Source organism: Rhamphochromis sp. 'chilingali', assembly GCF_963969265.1.
Source record: "Rhamphochromis sp. 'chilingali' genome assembly, chromosome: 22".
Taxonomy (NCBI): domain Eukaryota; kingdom Metazoa; phylum Chordata; class Actinopteri; order Cichliformes; family Cichlidae; genus Rhamphochromis; species Rhamphochromis sp. 'chilingali'.
The window spans coordinates 6,026,181-6,050,723 of NC_137950.1; the positions used below are offsets into that span (position 1 = coordinate 6,026,181).

The window sequence follows — 24,543 nt, forward strand, 5'->3', positions numbered from 1 at the left end:
GGCTTGCTTCGTTTGGCAAAAGTCACGTGACCAGTGACGTCCGAAGCTTCATTACGCACGTAACTGCTTCGGTACCTGATTCAAACAGATATAAGGAAGTGAATCATCCACGGGATTCGTGGAGTGTGTTGATGGTGACAGATAGCGACGAGGTGATCATTCCACTGACAGATATGGAGCCAGCGAGGAAGAGAGGACGTTCTGGCGTGTGGGAATATTTTGAGTTGATTTTGCTCAATTCATTTTATCTGCCGAAGTGAAAAACTGGAAATGTCCAAAATCATGTTTTCATAATGGAAATATCATTACAGCATATGACTTTAGGAACACTTCCATGTGAATTAAAGCTGATGAAGACTACAAAAATGTATTTGACAGTATACGTACATGACATTGCTACACAGTTTAGAAAATCATTTTGTTTATTGTTTTTAGGTGATAGTCTGCAGGACCCAGGGATACCTGCATATCTACCAACTTGCAGTGTAGTTCCTGCACTCCACAGCCTCTTCTGTTCCATGCAAGTGGATTTTCTTCAGGGCAGGAGAAACTATTTCTAAGAAAAGAAACAGACTCAGCCAGCGCACAGTAACACTAATCCTCTTGTTAACTGTAAATAACAAAAGGGCTACCTGACATAGAGCATGTTTTTACTTTGCAAGTTCTTGATTAGGGGTGGGTTTTGATTATCGCCTTTCTGATTACAATCCATGCTAAATTGAATAAAGTGATATTGATTCATTAAAATCCCGTGTCGATTTGTAAATTAACGTTATTATGCCTGAAACGCCAGCATCTCAGGTTAAACCTCACAACATGTCGTCAAACACCATGCAGCTAAAACAGTAACTGGGAGCAGGTTTACGGATTCTGCATACAAACGTGAACACAGAGCGCGGACCCGACGCGTCAGAGCCAGATTTTGATGTGTCGGCGGGTCCGCGCTGTGTTTGCCTCTTTTTTTTCGCTGGCTTCTGCAGCTGCAGGTTTCATAACTCTCTGTTTACATCTCTAATTAAGTCTCACATGTGTCAGCTTTCTTTTAATAGATACGAAATTATGGATATATACTGTTAAATGATCAGACTTGTAATATTTCTGACTGAGGCAAAACTTTCCAGATTCCAATCAAATTGAATCGGATCCTGTATCGAATCAAAATGATTCTACAAATCAGTGACGATGCAGCCGTACTCAGCTTCCTAAGCATTTTCCCTTTCCAGTTCACAATCAATCCCACCCCTAGGTCAAAAATATGTATAGGACAATTGGCCTCATCTAATATTTTGTATGAACCTGTCCAGCTGTCCAGTGATTAAACGACAAGTAGATGGAGGCAGGACTTCACAGCAGGGGCATACTCCATAATGTGCTGTGCATTCTCATATGTATATTATATATATTGCTCACTTATTGTATTTACCAACATCAAGGAGTTATGAGCAAAGAAAGGCCACCATAGTGCATGTTTAAATAGGGAAAGTTTATTGATCAAAATGTATTACGCAAATACGCATTACATTTTTTTCAGCCCCCCAATCGAGAAAACAAAACCAATTACATGTTCAAAGCAACGGAACGGTGGCCCAATATCAGAGAGAACTCCACTCTTGCGTGAGCAGTGATAATTGAGCAGTCCGTTTTATTTTGCAGATTCAAGCTGCTCTTCAAAATTTTCACCACCAGATGTCACCGGAGAGGACTGTGTTGAAAAGCTTCGAGTAATGAACCGTTTTTCAATACAAGCTTCAGTGCTTCGGAAAGCTTCATTTGGCCATCACTACCTGTACGATCTATCATGAGCTGAAAGACTGCAAAGTTTCTTGCCTTTTCTTCTCGGCTCTTCTTCTTTTAAAATATTTCTTGGCAGTTGCAAACAGCAAAATGGTGCATTACTGCCAGCAACTGGTGTGGAGTGCGTCTTTGCTCCTCTTTTTCTTCCAAAGTAAGATAATTGGAGCTGATGAGCTGCAGGTGTGACGCCTGCACAGTGGCCTTTTTAAACCTCACAGGTGACTTCCATCTGTGCTTGGTTGCTGGAACAATGGGAGCTTTTCGGACCATTCTCGTTTGTCTGCTGACTGTTTGGCTTGCTGGAGGTTTTGTAGCTTCTTTCTGCTTCGTTTGACATTTATGTTAATTAACTTAGGAGTAGATTTTTGTAAGATAAGATCTTGGAACTGCTAGAAGGTTCTGGTGTAAAGATTCGGAAATATCACTTAGCTATTGCAAGTTATCTCTTTTGGCATCAAACGGCATAAAGAATGAACAGAAATGCGCTAATTGTAAATCATGTTCCTCCTGTTTTGCAGTCAGTGGATTGAATCACAGACAGAATAAAGTGCTGCAGAGGGAAAAGACAGGTAAGGTCCCTGGCTTCTAATTTATGCTTGAGGGCACACGGTTACAACATTCATTTCAAGATGGTTGGTGATTAAAATGCCTGTCATTCATCTGAAAGAGTGAAAAATGTATAGAACACAAAATTTTCAAAAGCTTATCAGGGCATGTTGTACTAAGTGTATTCATTTTTTTTTGTCTTGTATCCTGTGACAAGACTACTCAATGTGATTTGAAGTTATTAAATAAGAAAAATGAAGGGGGGGGGGGGGAATGCTTAAATTGTCAAGAACTGGGTTGTTGCCAGCAGTTGAGTTTAATGGTTATATTATGTGTAATGTTTTCAAATTAAAAGTATAAAACACAGGGTCATAATTCAAATAGACACTTATGTAAGTACCTGTTACTGTCTGTATGTGTGGACTCGGAGGAAGATATTTGTTAACTTTGGAAACCAGCTGAAGGTTGTAGTATAAACTTTCCCTCAATGTGAAAACCTTTTGTATAATAAGAATGTTGTGTTTACAGGTCTTGGAGCCAATGATGGTTCAATACAGAGAGCGCTTGCCCTGCTCCAGTCAATATTGACTCAAAATGTTGATGAAGGTAAGCAAGATCCAGTTTGTTGCCAGTAGTTGACAAGCATGTGACAGCACACTTGTGTGGGGCACATGCATGAGGGCTTTGGTCAGTGGTGTTGTAATTGACTTAAAAATCCTTATCTACATTGTTCATTGACGTAATGTAGATATTTATGCAACAGTATCCTTGCATATGACCAAAAAGTCATGTAGGGCACAAAGTCTGGGACCAGTTGCTCGGTGTGGATTTGACTAAATCTTAATCGTGTCTGTGGTTTTGTTTAAATTTTGTTTTTATTTTTGTTCCAGTACAACAGGAAACTAATGAAGTGGATACTGAAGCATCAGTTGGAAACTTGAAATCTGGATTGCCTTTGAAAAAGCCAAACAACGTTAAAACCGTGAAGGGAAAAACTGCAGTCAGTCAGAATGTTGGTTTCCAGGGAGGTTTCTCCAAACCGAGTGACTCCAACGCCACGGCGGGCGGCCTGCTGAGTGACTCCAACGCCACGGCGGGCGGCCTGCTGAGTGACTCCAACGCCACGGCGGGCGGCCTGCTGAGTGACTCCAACGCCACGGCGGGCGGCCTGCTGAGTGACTCCAACGCCACGGCGGGCGGCCTGCTGAGTGACTCCAACGCCACGGCGGGCGGCCTGCTGAGTGACTCCAACGCCACGGCGGGCGGCCTGCTGAGTGACTCCAACGCCACGGCGGGCGGCCTGCTGAGTGACTCCAACGCCACGGCGGGCGGCCTGCTGAGTGACTCCAACGCCACGGCGGGCGGCCTGCTGAGTGACTCCAACGCCACGGCGGGCGGCCTGCTGAGTGACTCCAACGCCACGGCGGGCGGCCTGCTGAGTGACTCCAACGCCACGGCGGGCGGCCTGCTGAGTGACTCCAACGCCACGGCGGGCGGCCTGCTGAGTGACTCCAACGCCACGGCGGGCGGCCTGCTGAGTGACTCCAACGCCACGGCGGGCGGCCTGCTGAGTGACTCCAACGCCACGGCGGGCGGCCTGCTGAGTGACTCCAACGCCACGGCGGGCGGCCTGCTGAGTGACTCCAACGCCACGGCGGGCGGCCTGCTGAGTGACTCCAACGCCACGGCGGGCGGCCTGCTGAGTGACTCCAACGCCACGGCGGGCGGCCTGCTGAGTGACTCCAACGCCACGGCGGGCGGCCTGCTGAGTGACTCCAACGCCACGGCGGGCGGCCTGCTGAGTGACTCCAACGCCACGGCGGGCGGCCTGCTGAGTGACTCCAACGCCACGGCGGGCGGCCTGCTGAGTGACTCCAACGCCACGGCGGGCGGCCTGCTGAGTGACTCCAACGCCACGGCGGGCGGCCTGCTGAGTGACTCCAACGCCACGGCGGGCGGCCTGCTGAGTGACTCCAACGCCACGGCGGGCGGCCTGCTGAGTGACTCCAACGCCACGGCGGGCGGCCTGCTGAGTGACTCCAACGCCACGGCGGGCGGCCTGCTGAGTGACTCCAACGCCACGGCGGGCGGCCTGCTGAGTGACTCCAACGCCACGGCGGGCGGCCTGCTGAGTGACTCCAACGCCACGGCGGGCGGCCTGCTGAGTGACTCCAACGCCACGGCGGGCGGCCTGCTGAGTGACTCCAACGCCACGGCGGGCGGCCTGCTGAGTGACTCCAACGCCACGGCGGGCGGCCTGCTGAGTGACTCCAACGCCACGGCGGGCGGCCTGCTGAGTGACTCCAACGCCACGGCGGGCGGCCTGCTGAGTGACTCCAACGCCACGGCGGGCGGCCTGCTGAGTGACTCCAACGCCACGGCGGGCGGCCTGCTGAGTGACTCCAACGCCACGGCGGGCGGCCTGCTGAGTGACTCCAACGCCACGGCGGGCGGCCTGCTGAGTGACTCCAACGCCACGGCGGGCGGCCTGCTGAGTGACTCCAGTTCACTAAATGTGAAGCAGCTGAAGTTGGTGCTGGAAGACTTGACTTTGGCTTTGGAATCTTACACTAATTCCACAGTCCTGACACAATAGCAAGAAAACTGCTTTGCTCTTGAATAAAACTCTTAACTTCAAGTTATGTGTTTATTTGTCCACTGATTAAGGTACTTTACCTATTTCTAACATTTTAGTCATTTCCATAGTAATCCTAGACAACTAAATTATTGGTATAATTTGCGTGGGTGGTTTTATATTTTTTTTAATTTAAAAAAAAAAAAGCCCAACAAAAAGCTAGTTTACCAAAATGCCAAGAACAATCAGAGGGAAAGTCAGAGCTCTTTTGAGCAAACCATCCCTTTAACGTTAACCAGTAATGACTTCATGAACTTCACAAATAACATTTTTATCATTAAAGAAAAAATTACCAATCATCCCACAGATGTAATATCTACAGCTACTTTAGTACCATTGATGTTAGACTCTTTTTCACCAATAGATCTTTCGGAGTTAACTTCAATAATTGCCTCCCCCAAACCATCAACGTGTCTTTTAGACCCCATTCCTACAAAACTGCTCGAAGTCCTGCCATTAATTGTTTGATCTTAAATATGAACCTATCTCTAATAATCGGCTATGTACCACAGGCCTTCAAGCTGGCTGTAGTTAAACCTTTACTCAAAAAGCCATCTCTAGACCCAGCAGTCTTAGCTAATTATAGGCGAATCTCCAACCTTTCATATCAAACATCCTTGAAAGCGTAGTTGTCAAACAGCTAACTGATCATCTGCAGAGGAATGGCTTATTGGAAGAGTTTCAGTCAGGTTTCAGAGTTCAGCACAGAAACCGCTTTAGTGAAGGTTACAAATGATCTTCTTATGGCCTCTGACAGTGGACTCATCTCTGTGCTTGTCCTGCTAGACCTCAGTGCAGCATTTGATACTGTCGACCATAATATCCTATTAGAACATGCTGTAGGTATTACAGGTACTGCACTGCAGTGGTTTGTATCATATCTAATAGACTCCAATTTGTGCATGTAAATGGAGAGTCCTCTTCACACACTGAGGTTAATTATGGAGTTCCACAGGGTTCAGTGCTAGGACCAATTCTGTTTACATTATACATGCTTCCCTTAGGCAGCATCATTAGAAGACACAGCATACATTTTCACTGCTATGCAGATGACACCCAGCTCTACCTGTGCATGAAGCCAGATAACACACACCAATTAGTTAAACTGCAGGAATGTCTTAAAGACATAAAGACCTGGATGGCTGCCAACTTTCTGCTTCTTAATTCAGATAAAACTGAGGTTATTGTACTCGGCCCTGAAAATCTTAGAAATATGGTATCTAACCAGATTCGTACTCTGGATGGCATTACCTTGGCCTCCAGTAACACTGTGAGGAACCTTGGAGTCATTTTTGACCAGGACATGTCCTTTAACGCACATATTAAACAAATATGTAAGACTGCTTTCTTCCATTTGCGCAACATCTCTAAAGTTAGAAATATCCTGTCTCAGAGTGACGCTGAAAAACTAGTTCATGCATTTATTACTTCCAGGCTGGACTACTGTAATTCATTATTTTCAGGAAGTCCTAAAAACTCGCTGAAAAGCCTTCAGCTGATCCAAAATGCTGCAGCAAGAGTCCTGACAGGGACTAGAAAGAGAGAGCAGATTTCTCCTGTTTTGGCTTCCCTTCATTGGCTTCCTGTTAAATCCAGAATTGAATTCAAAATCCTGCTCCTCACATACAAGGTCTTAAATAATCAGGCCCCATCTTATCTTAATGACCTTGTAGTACCAGATCACCCTATTAGAGCACTTCGCTCTCGCTCTGCAGGCCTACTTGTTGTTCCTAGAGTATTTAAAAGTAGAATGGGAGGCAGAGCCTTCAGTTTTCAGGCCCCTCTTCTGTGGAACCAGCTTCCAGTTTGGAGACAGACACTATCTCTACTTTTAAGATTAGGCTTAAAACTTTCCTTTTTGCTAAAGCATATAGTTAGGGCTGGACCAGGTGACCCTGAGTCCTCCCTTAGTTATGCTGCAATAGACGTAGGCCCCCTCCAGGGGCAAGGGTACCTAGACCCGGTTCGTAGAGTACGCTTGGGGAGTGTGATCGTGTGTACAGCGTCTCTTTATGTCTGTCTCCACGTTGGTTGAGTGTGGAGTGAGTGCATATGAGAGCATGAGGGGGGGAATGGATGTTTGTGTCTGTGTGTGCCTGTATGTCTGTGTCTATATGTCAGGTTGGGTATCAGACGCCACCTCTCTGGGGACACCTCAGGCCCTCCAAGGTTTGGAGGCCTATCTCCACCCACCACCACTTCCCCTGCCAGTGGCGGACTCCCCCAGGTGTCGGTGCGTTGGTGGTTCTTTGTGTCTGGGGGTGGGCGTCCAGGTACACACCGGCTCACTCCTTGGCGGCCGCTTATCGGGGCCTGGAGCCTGGGGCTCGCTCGGGCCCCTTCGGAGGTGGGGTGCCCCCGGCCTCTCGGCCTGGGGCTCGGTCACTCAGGCACAGCTGGCGGCCGGCGGAGCTCATGGGCGCGTCACTGCAACTCCCCCTGGCTTCTGCTCCGCGGCTGCTGAGTGAACCCTCATCTGGGACTCTCCTCAGCTCTTACTGGAACAGTGGCGCGGCTGCCCCTCTGTTGGTCTTCCTTGGTCTCTTGTGTTCTGGGGGCCTCTGGATGTCTGGAGTTTTGATCTCCTCCATACCTGCTTCACACCCTGGAGGACGGGGCTGTGGCCCCCCCACACTCCCTAGCAGATCGTTACATGGAGAAACCTTTGGAATACAAGCGCGCTGATCCACACAGGTATGCACACGGGTGTTCACTGCTCATAGACCCAAATTACACCTTTCCTAGCTGCTACTCCGAAGCACATCTGTCCTGCGTGCTGCACAACAACACTGAATATTTAGTATTTACTGCTGTTTACACTTAGCTAGATTAATTCGATGGTGTTGTGTTTAGTATGTTGCTTTGGTTTTTTTTTTGTCTTTTTTGCTTGTTTTCTATTCTTCTCTCAACAGGTGATCCAGGAGATTTTTTTTTTCTCCCCCCCTTTCTCACTGTCCCTCTCCCCTTCTGTTTTTCCTTTCCTTCCTCTTTCTTTCTCCCTTTCCTATCCCTCACTCATGTCTGTCCCGTCTGTAACATCTGAAAATAAAATATAATAAATAATAAAAACAAAGATCGACCAAATGGACCAATACGGCAATGCCACGATGATCCACTTGGCAAAGTAAATCCATTGGGTATCCTTGTTGGTCTTCAGACAACAATTCTGATGGCTAAAGAACCAAATGGGACAGGCAGAAAAAAAAAATAGACGTAGGCTGCCGGGGATTCCCATGATGCATTGAGTTTTTCCTTTCCAGTCACCTTTACTCACTCACTATGTGTTAATAGACCTCTCTGCATCGAATCATATCTGTTATTAATCTCTGTCTCTCTTCCACAGCATGTCTTTATCCTGTTTTCCTTCTCTTACCCCAACCGGTCGCAGCAGATGGCCGCCCCTCCCTGAGCCTGGTTCTGCTGGAGGTTTCTTCCTGTTAAAAGGGAGTTTTTCCTTCCCACTGTCGCCAAAGTGCTTGCTCATAGGGGGTCATATGATTGTTGGGTTTTTCTCTGTATCTATGAAGCGCCTTGAGGCGACTTTTGTTGTGATTTGGCGCTATATAAATAAAATTGAATTGTATTGAATTGAATAGGGAAGGGTGGTGAGTTCATTGCTTATAGGTATGACATGAAAATGATACGGACCTCAAAGATATAGTTCCTAATAATGAAATAATATCCTTAAATAAGCTGAATTTTAACCTACAAAACACCAAACTTCATAGTGGCCAGTAGCTATGTCAATTTACTGTGTGTGCACTAAAGAATGGTGAAAATACAGAAATGTAAATTATTTTTAACTTGAGCAGAAATGCAGAACTCTTGAGGTTTACTACTATGTGGATGTGCACCTTTAAAGTCTGTGATAATGACCTTGGCAATTTACATAAATGTATTATGTAATGTTATTTGCGACTGTAATTTGGTTACCTTTAGTTTCTGACTGACCACTTTCTTCCATGGTACCAAAAGAACTGTGCCTTCCGTAGCAAAATTATCTTCATGCATGACAATGCACCATCTCATGGTGCAAAGAACATCTGTCGCATTGGCTACTATGAGAATAAAAGGAGAGAAACCCATGGTGTGGCCCCATACTCCCCTGACCTCAACCCTGTTGAGAAAGGTCTGAGGGTGAGAGGCAATTCACATGAAAACAGCAGCTGTTGGAGGCAATTGTGATGTCTTGCCTTATCTCTCCACATTTAATGGATGCAAGAATTGGAAAGCTTATATGAAAGAAAGGGTCCTATGTTAACATGTTACATAAGTTTACCTGTCAATGTTTTTGATATAGCTTTTGGTTCTGAGCTGCTGAGCCGAGTACAGTATCAGTGTTTGTACTTTGTTGCTTCCCACCTCTGCTTCTACTTTAAACTGTTATCAGGGTGAAAACGATTCAGGTTTCATCAATAACACCGCCAACATCTGCTGTACCACTGAAAACCTGTGAATTTGTCAGTTCACACAAAGTGGTGACAGTGTTGAGACTGAGTGAACTGTCACATTTTCCTGTCAGTTTGTGGCCCAAATCATCCCAACTGCAATCTGCATGTTTCAAATGTCCAAATACCTCACACTGCGGTATAGGTTGGTATTAGGCCTTAAGGAATAAAGAATGGTCTTCCAATGCTGAGGTTTTAGATGTTTTGGCAAAGTCTAATCTGGCTTTTCTTTTTTTCTTCACTTTGCACCTTATGGTAACAGTCGGTGTGCTCCTGCAGTCTTCTCATTATAGTAGACCAACAATAAGGGACACAAACCTTCTGGAGAATCATTTTGTTATATTTTATAGAGGTTTATATTTACTATGGAAAGGATGCTGTGATCATCCACCAGTCTTCATTGATGTCCAGGCCTTTTTATGATAAGCTCAGTATGAACACCCTCCTTGTCCAAACCTTTGATTTTGCAATTCACATAGTTTTCCTTTTCAAAAAACAAAAACAAAAACCCATCCTTTTTTGCCACCTATAGATGTTCTAGTCCTGCTGACCTTTCCATAAAAAATAAAAATCTGCACTTTAATCGCATATAATAAGAATTTCAATTCAAATTATGAAGAGCCAAATATATGAAAGTAGTGCCAAAACATTTTCAAACACTTGTGGACCTAACGATGGATCCCAGCAGTAACAATTGAAGCTCTGAGGACAGGAATCAAAGGATAGACGTCATTTTATTTCCTCAAATACAGATTTAAGATGTTCAATGACATTATATAAAAGTGCAAAAAAATGTTGCCACATAGTTTTTAGTTAACGGTACATTACAGTGTACAACTTCCATAAAAATCGTACCCATTATAGTTTGGTCTTGAGCGCAGCAGGTTTTCAGTCCTTGTTGTTTTCAGTCAGTGTGTTGTATTGGTAACAAGGTAACTAAATTACACTGTAGCAAATAACAGTTCCTAGTAGTGCCATGTATACAATATGAATTAAATCCATGTTAAGGAGTTCAAATAGTCATTTTTATTGTGTGATCAATCAGTGAGATCCCTAAAGACAAGTGCAGTCATTTTTTAGGTAGCATTGCCTGTTCACATGAAAACGGTTTCATTCTTTCATGTCCAAGCCACGTGCAGCATTTCCTCCACAGTCAGTAGCTTTTCTCTGGGTTTCCCACGGGATTCACCTCTTTTCATTTCCACATTGTCAATCTTCTCCCAGTCTGAAAAAGTCACTGGTTTCACTCCTACAGAAGAGAAAAATCACATTTGGCTGTGGCTTAGTGGCAACTTCAGAGAACAGGATTATACAGACGGGTCACTGTGTGCACTGAGATGATGACGACATACCTCACTGCTGCTGTTGCTACTGATTTATGGCTCTCCGTAGCAAATGTTTTGGTGGCATGCAGGATTTATTGCTAGTTTTGTTTTGTAATTTTCTCTTTCAAATCTCTTTGCATCTTTGTTTTTTTTTTGTTTTTTTTTTGCTCTTCGTCATTTTACTTCTTATGTAATCATTTAATGAACTTCACAATAAACACAAACAGTCACTTCAAACAGAATCTCTACAGCCCGACTTTTTGGTGACTGTTCCAGCATTGAGTTCATTTTCCCTTGTTTTTAGTCCAACTGTTTTTGGTCCACGCACATTTACTTTCATGACTCTATACTGGCTCATAGAATAGCAGCACACGTCGAGAGCACAGTTATAGGATGTATTGTGAATGACAAACTAACATTTTTATACCTCTCTTTTCCAGCAGAGCACTAATGCTTTGTGATCCAGGCTTAGCGGCAGACATATCCAACGTTCCCGAGTCCATGTCCTCCAAAATGGATCGTGCAGTGTCAAAGCTATTGTTCATAGTGGTAGCTATGACACCTGTGGGGCCTGTTTTAAGCCAGCCGCTACAGTACAGACCTACAAAGAAAAATCGAATCATTAAATATTATTGAAGTAATAAAATATAATATAATGCTTGTTCTTTAGAGTGTTTACAGGGTACCTGCAGCCTGTTTAACGCGGCCCATGGTGTTTGGAACGATGGCTTTGCGGGAGTCAAAAGGCACTGATGGATCAATGGGCAGGCTCTTGTAGCCGATACTGCTGACGACCAGGCCGCAGGGCACGTCCTCCACTTCTCCTGTGAGCACAGCCTGGGCTCCGTCACCTGAACCCTGCTCACAGAGAGGATATCTGCTTTAAAAGGAGCAGCAGCACAGTGACAGGCACTTTTGGAAAACCAAATCCTGCTAACCTCCAGCTTGTTGATCGCCAGTCGGATGCCAGCTATTCTGCTGTGGCCGGGTTCGGCCAAAACTTCCACGGGGCTCCGGAAGAATCGAAAGCCCCAGGTGCGGGAGGCCTTGCTCCGTCTCTCCTGCTCCTTTTCTCCGGGTACCTCCAGGGCCGTCTTCAGCATCAGCTCTGTCAGACGCTTTCTGGGCCTCGGCAAGTCTGACACAGCAGAGATACTTCAGCTTAAAATCGCCCTGCTTTGCTTGCATTTATAACGTCCAAATTTTTAATCTTCCAATTATTTTTTTTGGATAGAATAGGTTGTGAAAACAACATATACAGTGCTGTGCAAAAGTCTTGATCATCCCTTATGTCTTTATATTTTGCTTCCATGGAGCCAGGACCTTCTTGTACATTCTAAAGAGCCTTTCTGAAGGTCTTTCAAAGTTTTTCTTTGAACATTGGCTGCCGTTCAACTTATCAATCTACAGCAGATGAACTGAATCCGAAAATCATATCCTTAAGAAACCTGACACGGCACCTGAGAGACGTGACCAATCAATGCTCTGTACTTTGTACCATTTCTTCCCTCTCCTTAGGAAACACTAGTCCCCATCTCCACTCCTATACTTGTTTTCATCTTAAGGTATAAGATGCTTTGTGAATAACTTTTATCTTTCTCCTTACTTAGTCTTTTGATTTTTAAAGGAAATTCCAACAAAACTCCATAATTTTAACAATCTTCTTAGAATTTTGTCACTAGCAGCTACTCTTATACTTGGGAACTTTATGGACACATGCTGTGGTCTCATGACTAGTATATGGCTGTGAATGCATGTGTTTTTTTTTTGTTTTTTTTTTTTACATACAAGTGTGCATGTGGTCTTTCAGTAAGTGATATGTGAGTGTTGCTGTGCATGCACCTTGTATGTGCACATATGAACACATTAGAAATGGCTTTAAGGAACTGGTCTTTATAAATTTCCTGTAACTGCAAAGTTCTGATGTGCTGCTGCGACCACAGACTTGTCACTCCAGTAATGCAAGCTCAGCAGGCACGATTACAACACAGATAAACATAGCCAGCTTCTTTTACCATCCTTCACTGCTATTTATCACTAAAACGAAACATACGCTCAGGGTTATTTTAGCAATCTGTGACCAGAGTCAAGGTTATCGTTATAAATCTGAGAGTGCCTGCCATCATCAAAGAGGCCAGCAGCATTTCTCTGGCAAGGACGAGGCCAGCTTAGGGGGGGGGGGGGGGTTGTTGCACAATTCTGTTTTGCACCCTAACCTGCAGGTTCCCACACAACAACAGAAAATCTTTCAAACTAAAGCCAGCAGCAGCAGCAGCAGCAGTCTGGCAGTTTCCATTCACCTCACAGTATGTATAAGCTATACGTCTCAGCTGGGTATGCTGTTGTTAACCACAGCTTACCTTTCTTCCTTCCTGATGGCGCTTTCAGCAGTCTGAACATGTGTTACATGCACATGTAGATATCTAACATGTTTTCACTGCTCACTTAAAAACACCAGGCATCTTTTCCACCAGAAAAACTAAAAACACTGAAATTTACAGATCTTAAAGGCAGACGAAACTATGTAAACATTTATTGGCTTTAAAAACACAGCAGGTCAGTTAGAGGGGAAAGCATGAAGATAAAGCTGCATGTGGTCTCACCTTTAAGAGCCTCTTTGACTCCATCAAAATCAGCCGCCACCATGTCCGGCCTGGTGTCCGGCAGGTTCACCATTTCTCTGAGCTCCTGTAGAAAAGGAGCATATGTTATGGTTCACTGGGCCAAATTAAAGCATCATTAAAAACATGGAGAATCTCTTTTGGTAAAATTCTAGTGAAATTATATTTACTGCAGTACCAACAATGACAGCGAACATATAAGAGGGGTGATGATCAGACAAGTTTGAAACAGTCTGGCAACAACAACCAAACTGTTCATTTTACAGGACGAACCTCTGATTTTTCAGGGTGACACTGAAAGACTGAAGAATAGTTCAAATAATATAAGCAGAAAAGAAAATAATGTGATGTTGGTCTTGTTTTTTTCACTTTAAACTACAAGATAAAGCTACTCCCTGCAGAGGACACATTTTCTACCAACCTCAGCAGTAACATTACAAGGTCACTGACCAAGTGTGCATGAAAGTGCTCTGGCTTTCTCTCATATGTGGGAACTCTTAAAGCGACTATTATATTTTCCATATTTTTATTCTTTACTCTTGGACCCAGCTGTAGTAACTTTTAATAGTTAAATTGTTGAATTTTTTTACCCCAAAATGAAGTGGAATTAAAAAAGCAAGCCAAAGCTAACACGTAAACAGGTCATTTAAGAAAATGCTAAAAACGGCTAAAATTATCAATAAGCATTAGGCAAAGATGCAGATAAAACAGTTGGTTAACACTTGCACAGTGGCTAAAAAGTGCAGTTTGTACCACTCCAATGGATTAAAATAAAGCCTTCTAATAATATTCTGCGTGTCTGTGGTGTTAAGAAACAGGTTTTGGAAGATGCGGCGTGGAGATGAATGGTGACCTGAGGAAGAGGCACTAGAGAACATATTATTCTTTCCTCTTGTTGTCTTTTCTGTCCGACACACACCTTGATTGTGCAAGCGATCTGAATGGGTCCTCTCCTGCCAACTATCAGCACCCTGCGGACCTGGCTCTCTGCCAGAGCCTCCAGTGTTGGTTGTGTGATGTCAGTTTTCTGCAGAAAAAGTTTGACAAGTAAATTACATTTTCAGCTGGAAAACTGAACAGCTTAGAGAGATTTTTTTTCCCCAAGTGATTTGATTTCTATTTATTGTTAGCTCATATTGCTGGTTAACACAGGAAGTTTGACTCACAATTTCTTGGACAAATACCCAACTTTTGTAATTTTGCACCATCACAGGCGTACAGACACATTTTAAAAACAATCAGTCAATATGTGATTGATTTTAATTCAGCATGTAACTTCTTTACATTTGATGACTGCCTGCAGTTTAGAACCAACAGACATCACCAAATGCTGCGCTTCCTCTCTTGAGATGCACTGCCAGGGCCTTTTTTCTTTTTGTTTTTCTTTTGGATTATGCTTTGGGCTTCACTTGTGAAGTGCCGACCAATTTGCAGAATTTGACTGACTGAGCAGTCAAGTCATCGATAAACCTTAGCGATCCTGTTCCACTGGCAGCCATACATTCCCATTCAATAATGCTCCCTCGGTAGAGTATATAACAAATATTATGGTATGCTTCATATACATCATTTCATTTAAAATCCACTTTATTGGTACACAGAGGCAAAACTACAGGAACTGTGTCTTAGTCCAACAAATGTATGTGAGCTCTTGTATCACCTTTTGATATTTGTATGCCCAATTTCCCCACTTTAGTCTGACAAAGCAGCTCATCACTTATTTATTCCAAACAAAACAAATCAAACTTCACTATTATAACTGACACCATGGTGTCCTACATCTACCAGTCAAGTACAAAAGGTCACTGTCATCTTTGACCTTTAATTTTGTGGTTGTCAGTGGTGCTTTTGTATGAAATGACACATCAGAGAAACTTGAAGCTGATGAAAATGACTCCACTAAAGTTGACTTTTCTCAGAGACTGTTAGTTCAGTTAGACATTTTAAAAGACGTTAGCTGTGTTTCTCAGCCCTAAAAGCTTCCTGTGGTTACCTCCTGTACATCCTATGATGTCATGCAGGCTCAGAGATGCTAGCTTAGCTTGATTTAGGTTTGATTTGTGTACTTAAACTGAGCCCGAGCGGGTCAGAAGCTGCTATTAGTACAGGTCCCAAGGTTTAAAAGGAAACCAACTGTAATTATTAACAAAGTCATGTATTTGTCTCATGGTAAAGAAAATATCTTCACTATTTGAAAACATTCTGACTTCTCAAGGTGCACGACCCTACAATAATACATTTTACATAACCTACCAGCCTTTTTAGGGGCTCTTACTTTCCCCTCATGTTCTTCTTCAGTCACGTTTGCCCATTAATTCTTAGTGTCAGGTGGAGGACTGTGATCAGGAAACTAGAAAGGTCAAACTTTACTTGTCAAAACTAGTGAAACTACTCTGTAGCACTATTTCTTATCTTATCTTCATCTATTGATGATTTTCTGTTCAGTTTAGTTTTGTTTTGCATTCTGAAACAACAACAGATAAAGACACAACATTTCTCCATTTGGCTTCACGCTGATGCAATGAAAAACAAAAATATTTTTGAGGTTTCAGCAACGGTGTTTTTGCTTTTCATGCCTAACAGACAAACAAAACATTTGTGATTATTTAAGCAGATAAAATTCCTCAGCTTAAGCGGTTCTTTCATACATCTCAGAGCACTCAAGACTTGCTGACTGAAACATGTCTGCTCTTACTGTTTTTGTTTCTTTTGTTATAAATTTACTGATAACCAACTCGCCTTTAAAATGTCGATGGGAGATAGCAGAATTCTTGCTACATCCAAGGCCACGTTGCCTTGTCCCAATATGACTGCTGTTTCACAGCTCAGGTCTGGACTCAGCTGAAGAAAGAAATCGAACAGATGAGACAGAGAAGCAGTTTCACCTGACAGTTTTTCTTGTGAAATGATCTAACTTTGTTGAGGCTCTTTTTGATGGATGGAAACATCTTGTGTGTCTATGTGAAACACTTACTTGGAAGTCTTACCTCTCGACAGCTGGGGAGTCCGTTGTACCAGCCCACAAAGTCTTTGGCAGAGTACACACCAGCCAAGTCTTCGCCCGGTACTCCCATGCTCCGGTTTCCCTCTGCACCATAACTCTGTCGCACAATTTACAGAGTTCAACAGAAACAGATGATTATTTTTCACACGTTTAAGGTGAAGGAGCCGCAGTGGGCTTTCACATCCTTACCAGTACGACAGCGTGGTAGGCTTGCTGCAGCTCGGTGATGCTCACATTCTTGCCTACGTTCACATTGCCATAGAAACTGCAGCGTGAATGCTTGGCCGTTTGCGTGAATGTGTTGATGACGTTCTGAGGACAAGAATCGGTAAAATGTAAGTTAGCAAGCTGGACTCTCCATCTGTATTTCAACTCCACCTATTATGGGAGTAATTCTCTATCCAGTGGTTAATGACCTCAGGACAGCAGATGACTAAAGTTTGTTGGGGTAAACTCTGATTTAAGAATATTTACATAAAACTTCACTATATTCCACTTTGTGAAGGTTTCTTGTTCTTGTCTTATAGTTTTATAGCTCCTGTAGTGGTGCTCAAACCCTTATTAGACTTATTTGGGAAAACTAATTCCCTTTAATAAATGAAGTATACATTACTGTGTCCACATTCACACAAGAACTCAGATTTGAGTGCAGTATTGGCCTTTCTTATGTAGCACACAGGATGAGATAGCCTGCTTCAGATTCGCTCTCAGTTCTCTGAACACTCTGGCTGAAGTGAGGGCGCAGCCTCAAAAGAGTTTGGCAGGAGATAAGACGCATGACGTCCACACTCTCTCCGTGAATTCGACACGCCAGCACCTGCTTTTTACACATCTGTGTAATTAGAGACCCGGCGCGAGCAGACATCTGTGTTCACACATGCAGGTCTAGTTTTTAATGCTGCAGTGCATTTATTTACAGTGTTATTATCTATTTCTGGAGACGATGCCTTAATAACTATGCCAGATACAAAAGCCAGCAAAATTACGTCATGTTAGTTTCAGTTCAAAGTGTTCACCTGCATTTACAAACAAGTACAGAACAGATCACAGAGCCCATTATTTGCATGTTGTAAGAACAAAGAGTTCATAAAGAAGTTCTAACGTCTTCACGATAGAAGGGCTGGAGGAAAAATGGATTTCCTTCACTTCACTGTTTGCTGACAAAGTGCAGGAAACTGACTGATGACTATATAAATAAAACTGAATTGAACTTTAGACTCAGACTGTAATAAGAGCACAGCTCAATGAGTGCAGAGGTTGCCACCTTTCACCTCCCAGCTGCACTGAGATATGGAAGAGAAAACATGGTAGATGGGACTATGTTAATTATCCTCACTGTAATTTTTAAATGCCAGTTATATTTCATAATAAATACACAATAATATACTTTCATTTGGGTGAACAGTCATCGGAAGATTTCAGGAGACAAAAGGCTGATGTTGGCGATGAAATGTTTGTATAATATTAAAAATAATAATGATGGAAGGACCAAACAATCTGTGAGAAGTGATATTGAAAATTCACAAATACCAATAATTCATTTAACTTTAGACATTTGTGGTTGTTCAGAGGCTACTTAGACAGTAATGATAATCCTGTCTGAATATAGGCGCCTTAATGGAGCTGCTCATATGGATCCTGCTGCTGTATGATGCTGCATATATTTAATAAAGACTTTAAGAAACAGCTTTAAGCAAAAACACAAATTCATCTTTTGATAAGCAAAATTTTAATGCATTAAAGGCAACCTTCAATATATTTGTGCCTTCTCCAGGACTTGAATTTGCTTCATAGATGAATGTGGAACCCAGTTTTAATTATTATTACATTCTTGAGTTGTCCGTGTGACTGCTTTAACAACTACAATAACATTGTTTTGAACTCTCAATAATGCTTATGGAGCCAATGTTGCTTCTGAGAAAAATCTGATGTTAAGATTTGGGATCAGGAACAAAAACAAACAAAACTACCAGAAAGAGCAAGACTGAGCTTGAAATTGTCTCTACAACATCGCCTCTACAGATAACCACATACGTGGAGACAGACACACACACATGCATCGATACACAGCTGTAACTTTCGCCCCGTTTCCCTGATGTGCAATAGTACCAAGTGCAATTTTTCCTACTATGACAGAGCATTTTATTCTGTTTTGTACAGTATGTTATTCTATTTTATCTTCTCCTATTCTGTCGTGTTTTTCTTAAATCTTACTTTTCTTTAATTGTACTTTTTGCCGTGAGCAGAAAATTTCCCACGTGTGGGATTAAAAAAGGTTTATCTTATCTTATTACATTCAAACAAATACTTTTGGCTGCTATCTTGTTCACATGGGTTCGCTCCACATGATTTGGTAGATTTTTATGCTGGGTACCCCTTCCTGACCCAACCCCCAATAGATTTGTGTCTACTGGGATCAAACTGGGGATCTTTTCCAAATGTGTACACCACTACACTATTGGCCCACCGCTCTCTTACCTTTATGATTAGTGGAATTAAAAGCAGGGAACAGCTCAGCAGAAATATCAGACCAGACTAGATCGATTCATGCACTCACTCATGTGCTTTAAAGATGAAATCAACTGCTGCTTCACAAGAAATGGTTGCACGTCACCGAAAAGAACCTTGTTGTTGTTTTCGCATGTTTTGCCTCAGTATTGACTGAACAAAGAAGACACACTAGTGATTTAAAAGTCTTGGTGTATTACTTTCAAAGTAGTATTTCTGCTGAGCTAGGCTAACCACATCTCTAACCACGATTATATCAGACATGCAAAGGTGACATTATTGGTTGTGGGAAACAAAGCAGATAGGTCTCATTATTACCAGTATTTATCTGTCATTATATTTGCCAGCATGTTGGGATATGTGTCCTGTTGAGGGTTGCATAATATTGCTTTTGTTGTTCAGTTACATTTTAATGAGTTGGGTGTGATGACATGGAAATATAGCGAGCTTCAAACACTGCATTCAACCTCAGACATAAACGTGATAACACCCGTTCACTGTGATGTTATTCACACTTCTAATGGAATTTCACTTCACTGACAGACTTATCTAACGTGTCTCTTTCTGTTTGACTGGTCTGCATTAACCACTGACTGGTTTTTAATTTTCCATTAACGGTACCACAGGTCGTTACACAGTCTGGCGAAACTAAACAGACTTTAAGAAACGGGTTTGTCTGAAGAGTTTCTTTTTCCAAAACAAAACTAATCCCTGTGTTAAAAGATTTTCACTGCATCTGGTGTTAGAACTACTGAGGAGAAACTGGACTAATTAAATGAATCTTTTTTGTCCTTTTTGCTTAAAAACAGGTAATATACAGAAAATGGTTTGAGGCAATTATCTGTTCTTTAAAATCTATTAGAGGCAGACACCTTGACTTCAGGATGATCTGGGGCCACTCCGAACCTGACCAGGCCAAAGGGGACAGGCAGACGCTCATAAATGTCCACCTCAACATCTTGGCGAGCCTGAGAGAAAAAACAGAAACAAAATCCAAAATATAATGCGTAAAGCTTAAAGTGAACCGTTAATAAAGGCTTTAGAAAAAACAGAAACAAATATTGTGTGGTTACAAAACTAACTGGAATATCTTTAGTTTTAGTCTTGAAATATTTTCAACACAGCCCAAAAATAAAAATCCTCAAAACCAATAAAACCACTAAAAATTAAATAATCTAAATAATTTTTTTAAACAAACCAAAAAGGATTGCTTGTTCGTGTCATCTCTCTAAAAAGAACACAGCAGCAGGGCTTAGAAAATCAACCACAGGACGTCTGGAATAAGATCCTTTGGAAAGATGAGGTCAAAGTGTAGATGCTTGGCATTAATGCATGGTGTGATGTTTGGTGAAAGCCAAACAACCACAGGGTCTCAGCACAAAGACTTCAAACCAACTGTTAAGTTGGTGGTGGAGGGGTGATGATTTAGGTTTGATTTGCAGCCACCTTGCCATAAATGAGTCACTTATGAACTCCTCTGTATGACAAAGTGTTCTTTAGTCAAATGTGAAGCTGTCTGTCCATCAGCTAAAGCTTGACCAAAATTAGGTCACACAACGGGACAATGATCACACGCGCACCAGAAAACCTTCAATTGAACGGTTGAAAAGGAAAAGAATCAAAGTGTTACAATGGACTGATTAGTCCATTGTAACACTGGACTAATCAGTAACACTGACTGAAAAGTATGTTGGGACCTTACAACAAATATGTATAAACCTTAATGAACTGACGAACTGTTTCACTGCTTCGGTTCCTCCACAATGATGTAAACCACATAAAGTCATACAGAGAATTATTACTTTACATTATTGCTCTTGTGGTTGGTTCTAGACAGCCACTGAGCCATTTATTTGCACACACACTAAACTCTTATTTGAAGCTTGACAAATATGAACATCCACCATTATATTAATATTAATTACTGTCATGTATCGAATGCAGCTTCCTCGTGCCAACAGTTTTACAAACTTTCTGAAGTACAAACACAAAGTAAATAAAAATGACAAAATGTATGAAATTAAAATTTGATTACATTTTTTTTAATCATCAGAAACTGGTTATTATATAATTTTATATTATATTAGTTAAAGTATGTTGTGCTGAATCAGACAACAATTAATATATGAACTTAAAATCATACAAACACAACATGAAAAACATCAAAGAGCCACAGTGCTGCATGGCCAATGCACATCGTGCTGCTGTGTGTGGGGGGCATAGCTTGCAATGACATAACCTTGGGCTCAAAGACACAGCATACCCTGCAAGTTATTTCCAGTCGTATGTATGAGCATGTACTCAGTAGGCAGCTCAAAGGCTATATTTTGGTTAGTGTGTGATAGCGTAGTGGTTTTGTGTACTAAGCAGGGAGGGGCACGCTCATTTGTTTGACTTCACATTAAAGGATGCTGGCCGGATTTGGAGAAACTAATGACACACACACAAATTGAAAAATTAACATGTAATTAACACACAACTATTGGGCAATAAATTAGTAGTCATTAGCAAATTCATTTAGAATTGGACTGCAGCTATTGATTATTTTAGTAATTGAGAATTCTACTTATTATTCCATCAGCTGTAAAATTGTATAAGAAATTCTTCTGTCTTATTGTTGATATTCCAAGTTAATTCAAAATGTTCAAAATGCTTTCTTGCATCGATAGGAGAAAAAAAAAAAGATTTCTGACTCTATTGCATCACACGGATGAGGTAGATTTGGTGTTTGTTCATGTGCATGTGTTTTTTAACAAGTGTATGAATGTGTGTGTGTGTGTGTGTGTGTGTCTTTGAGTGTGCTAGTGAGTGAGTAAATATGCATGTCTGTAATCTTTTTAAAGAGTATGCGGTGTCTGCACTGAAGAAAAGAGATGATATCAATATTCTCAGAACTGATGCAATGTTTCCTGGAGCAGAAAACAAATGCTATGATGGTGCATGTTTTAATAAGTCACTGTCCAGTCTAACAGCACCAATTACCATTAAATTAACAGAATTTATTTAATTTAATCTAAACTTTTTAAGCCTTGAAAGAAATATGGTCTAATACACCTTACCAACCCCCCCCCCCCCCCCCCCCCTTTAGACTCACCCCTGCTTGCTGTAGGTATCACTGTGACAGAAAGTAGGAAGGCTGCTGTCAGTCTTCAGCAAGCTGTGTAATTTAAACACTGTGGCATACTAAATTAAGAGTTCACCTACAGTTACCTGGTAACTGTAGGTTAAGAACAACTGCTTCTTAAGAACATAGCTTTCCTTTCCTTTTTTGTAAATGTGTTCCCCCCCCCAGTAAATATGTTTTTCCTTTTTCCCCCACTTTGCCCAGTTTTTTTTTAAGGACATCCTGCACACACTGACATCCCTGCTGCCCCATCCCTTGGGTTAGCTGCCTTTTTAAGTGGTTTCTTAAACAAAAGCACTTTTTGAAAATGTTCAGGTATAATAAGTGGGCCAAAAATGAGAGTTTAAAGAAAACTCTTTAAAAAGCCTGCTGAACTAAGACACCGCTTTAAAAATGACAAGAAGGGCCAGCTCATTGGAAGAACATTAAAAAGAAATCAAGGGTGGCTCAAGACTTTGGCACAGTACTACATATTCAGATATTTATCAGTATTGCCTACTATTACTCCTGTGTCTGTCATAACAAGCAGTCCATACCTTGATTAGATGCTGTGCTGTGTAGAAACCTGCTGGACCGCTTCCGACAATACACACCTTTGGGCTGCATGAGGACAATGAAGCCTTTCCACAGCCGCCTGCAAAAACACGTGACAAGTTCACGTCTAACTCATTGGAGTTGCAGCAAAACAGCAAGGCCTTAGTTTGAATTAAATCCTCTTAGTGAGCTAAAGGGTCTCAGTAAGCTAAGGCAGTGTAGTGTACAGCTACAGCCTACAGTGTTTTAATGAAAGGCTAGCAGAGTAAGGCATGCAGTTATACAGTATTTTGTTTTACTGATGCTCAGAGTTGCTTGATATATTAAGTACTGCTGAGTTAAATCAGCCTGTTAAAGTTTCTTCAAGCAGGTGTGTAGATCAGCCGATAAGAACGTTAAGTTGGCTAAATTTTGTTCTGGGTCTGGCACGCGTCCACACTGAATATCAAGTGTATTACGAGTAAACATTTCCTGATTACCGCACCTTTGTGAAGTCGCGCTATCCATCCACCTCTTCCTGAGGTCCACAGCTTCAGCTCGGAAAACAGCAGTTTATGAGCGCCCATAGCTTCCTGACTTAGACGAGCTGCCTCGTTTTAAAGCATGAAACGCTTAAACCCTCTCCGTTGCTTTCCTTGACCGTGGTGACCAGCTCTGCATAGCTGCCTCTCCTCTGAGCTTTGGACACTGAGCAGCGCTGAGTTCAGAAGCCAAGGTGGAAAACGCTTATCTTTACTCTTCCTTATATTTATTTATTTTTAAAGCTTCGTGTCCTCAAATGGCTAGCTAATGCTAATATCGATTAATTATTTTACACATATGCACTTTATCACGTAAAACATCATTACCATAACAAACTGTTTTCAAGGCTGTACCTTGCGTTACGGCCATAACAGTCCGTGGGAAACCGGCATTGACAATTAAAGTTCCACAATGACGGCGTACATGGTTAAGTATACATTTATTAGCGCCTTCCATTGACTTTTACACGTGACTGTCAGACTTACTTCAAGCTATGATATTGTGAAATGATGGTATTTATCTCAACCTTGTCTTAACAAAAATTATGAGTTATTTGTAAAGGATCGGAAAGGAACTATTTTACCCATAAAACTATATTGAAACAGTGATTGGTGAAACAGGATACTTAGTGACCGCGAAGTTAAAGAAACCAGGCGAACAAAGCATTACACATACACAACACAAACAACAAAAAATATAAAAAAACTATAATAATACCTTACTACGCGAATGAAAAGGACTAAATTCAATAAATTTGGGAGTTATTTGCTGTGGAATCTTGGATTTGGAGTGGGTTATGGGATGATTAGTTCCTTCAGCGTTAAAAGTAATTATAAGCACAATCTTGTACGTTTCCTTTTTACTTTTGTATGTATGTATTTATTTAAAATTTATTTTTTTAAATCCAAATAAAGTATTTTTAGTCATGATTTACCTTATAGCTGGCAGCTGGTTGTTCAAGGCTTTAAACTGTTTTCTTCAATGGAGAAACGGAATCGCTTTATTGAAGCTTTTTTATGCTAGTAGGTACCAGTGCAATGTAACTTAGAACATTCACTCAAATACTTTGCTAAAATATGTGTTTTTTATGTAGGTATGTGTGTCATCCTACTTTCGGCTTCTACTCCACTGTTTTGGTAACTACTGTGCTTTGCACCCCATCTCCTTTCTACCATTTAGTTTTTATTTTGCGGATAAATAGCAATACTATAGGTCAAACTAGCCGACATTATTTAATTAACTGAAAATAGCCATTCTGCATAATGATTAAGTTAAGTTTAGGTGTTTAAATGTACTCTTATTGTCACGAGTCAGGGTCATTTTGACCCAGCATTTTGAGTTTCTGGTGTCCTGGTGTTATTCTGTATTATGGTCTATGTTCTGATTTACTAGTTGAGCTGTTTTGATTCGTTTATCCTATGCTTCAGTTTAATTCTTGTTAAGAGTTTAGTTCTTAGGTTTTGGTTTCCATACTCCTTCTGT

The 24,543-nt window shown here is 41.8% G+C and overlaps 2 protein-coding genes across 2 annotated transcripts; one reads left to right on the forward strand and one right to left on the reverse strand.

Moving 5' to 3' along the window:
* Positions 1-1,916: 1,916 nt before the first annotated feature.
* LOC308391113 (uncharacterized protein) lies at positions 1,917-9,431 on the forward strand (the record flags this gene model as incomplete). Its single annotated transcript, XM_080873579.1, has 6 exons — positions 1,917-2,099; positions 2,313-2,363; positions 2,869-2,946; positions 3,231-3,499; positions 8,951-9,112; positions 9,366-9,431. The coding sequence occupies exons 1-6, from the start codon at positions 1,964-1,966 to the stop codon at positions 9,429-9,431; spliced, it is 762 nt and encodes a 253-aa protein (XP_080729705.1). The 5' UTR covers positions 1,917-1,963.
* Positions 9,432-10,138: 707 nt separating this feature from the next.
* Positions 10,139-23,443, reverse strand: fdxr (ferredoxin reductase). Its single transcript, XM_080873051.1, has 12 exons — positions 23,024-23,443; positions 22,542-22,639; positions 19,754-19,849; positions 16,563-16,685; positions 16,357-16,470; positions 16,109-16,210; positions 14,289-14,396; positions 13,352-13,436; positions 11,687-11,886; positions 11,435-11,606; positions 11,176-11,349; positions 10,139-10,672 (listed from the first exon to the last, which is right to left on the reverse strand). The coding sequence occupies exons 1-12, from the start codon at positions 23,103-23,105 to the stop codon at positions 10,542-10,544; spliced, it is 1,485 nt and encodes a 494-aa protein (XP_080729177.1). The 5' UTR covers positions 23,106-23,443; the 3' UTR covers positions 10,139-10,541.
* Between the last annotated feature and the right edge of the window lie 1,100 nt (positions 23,444-24,543).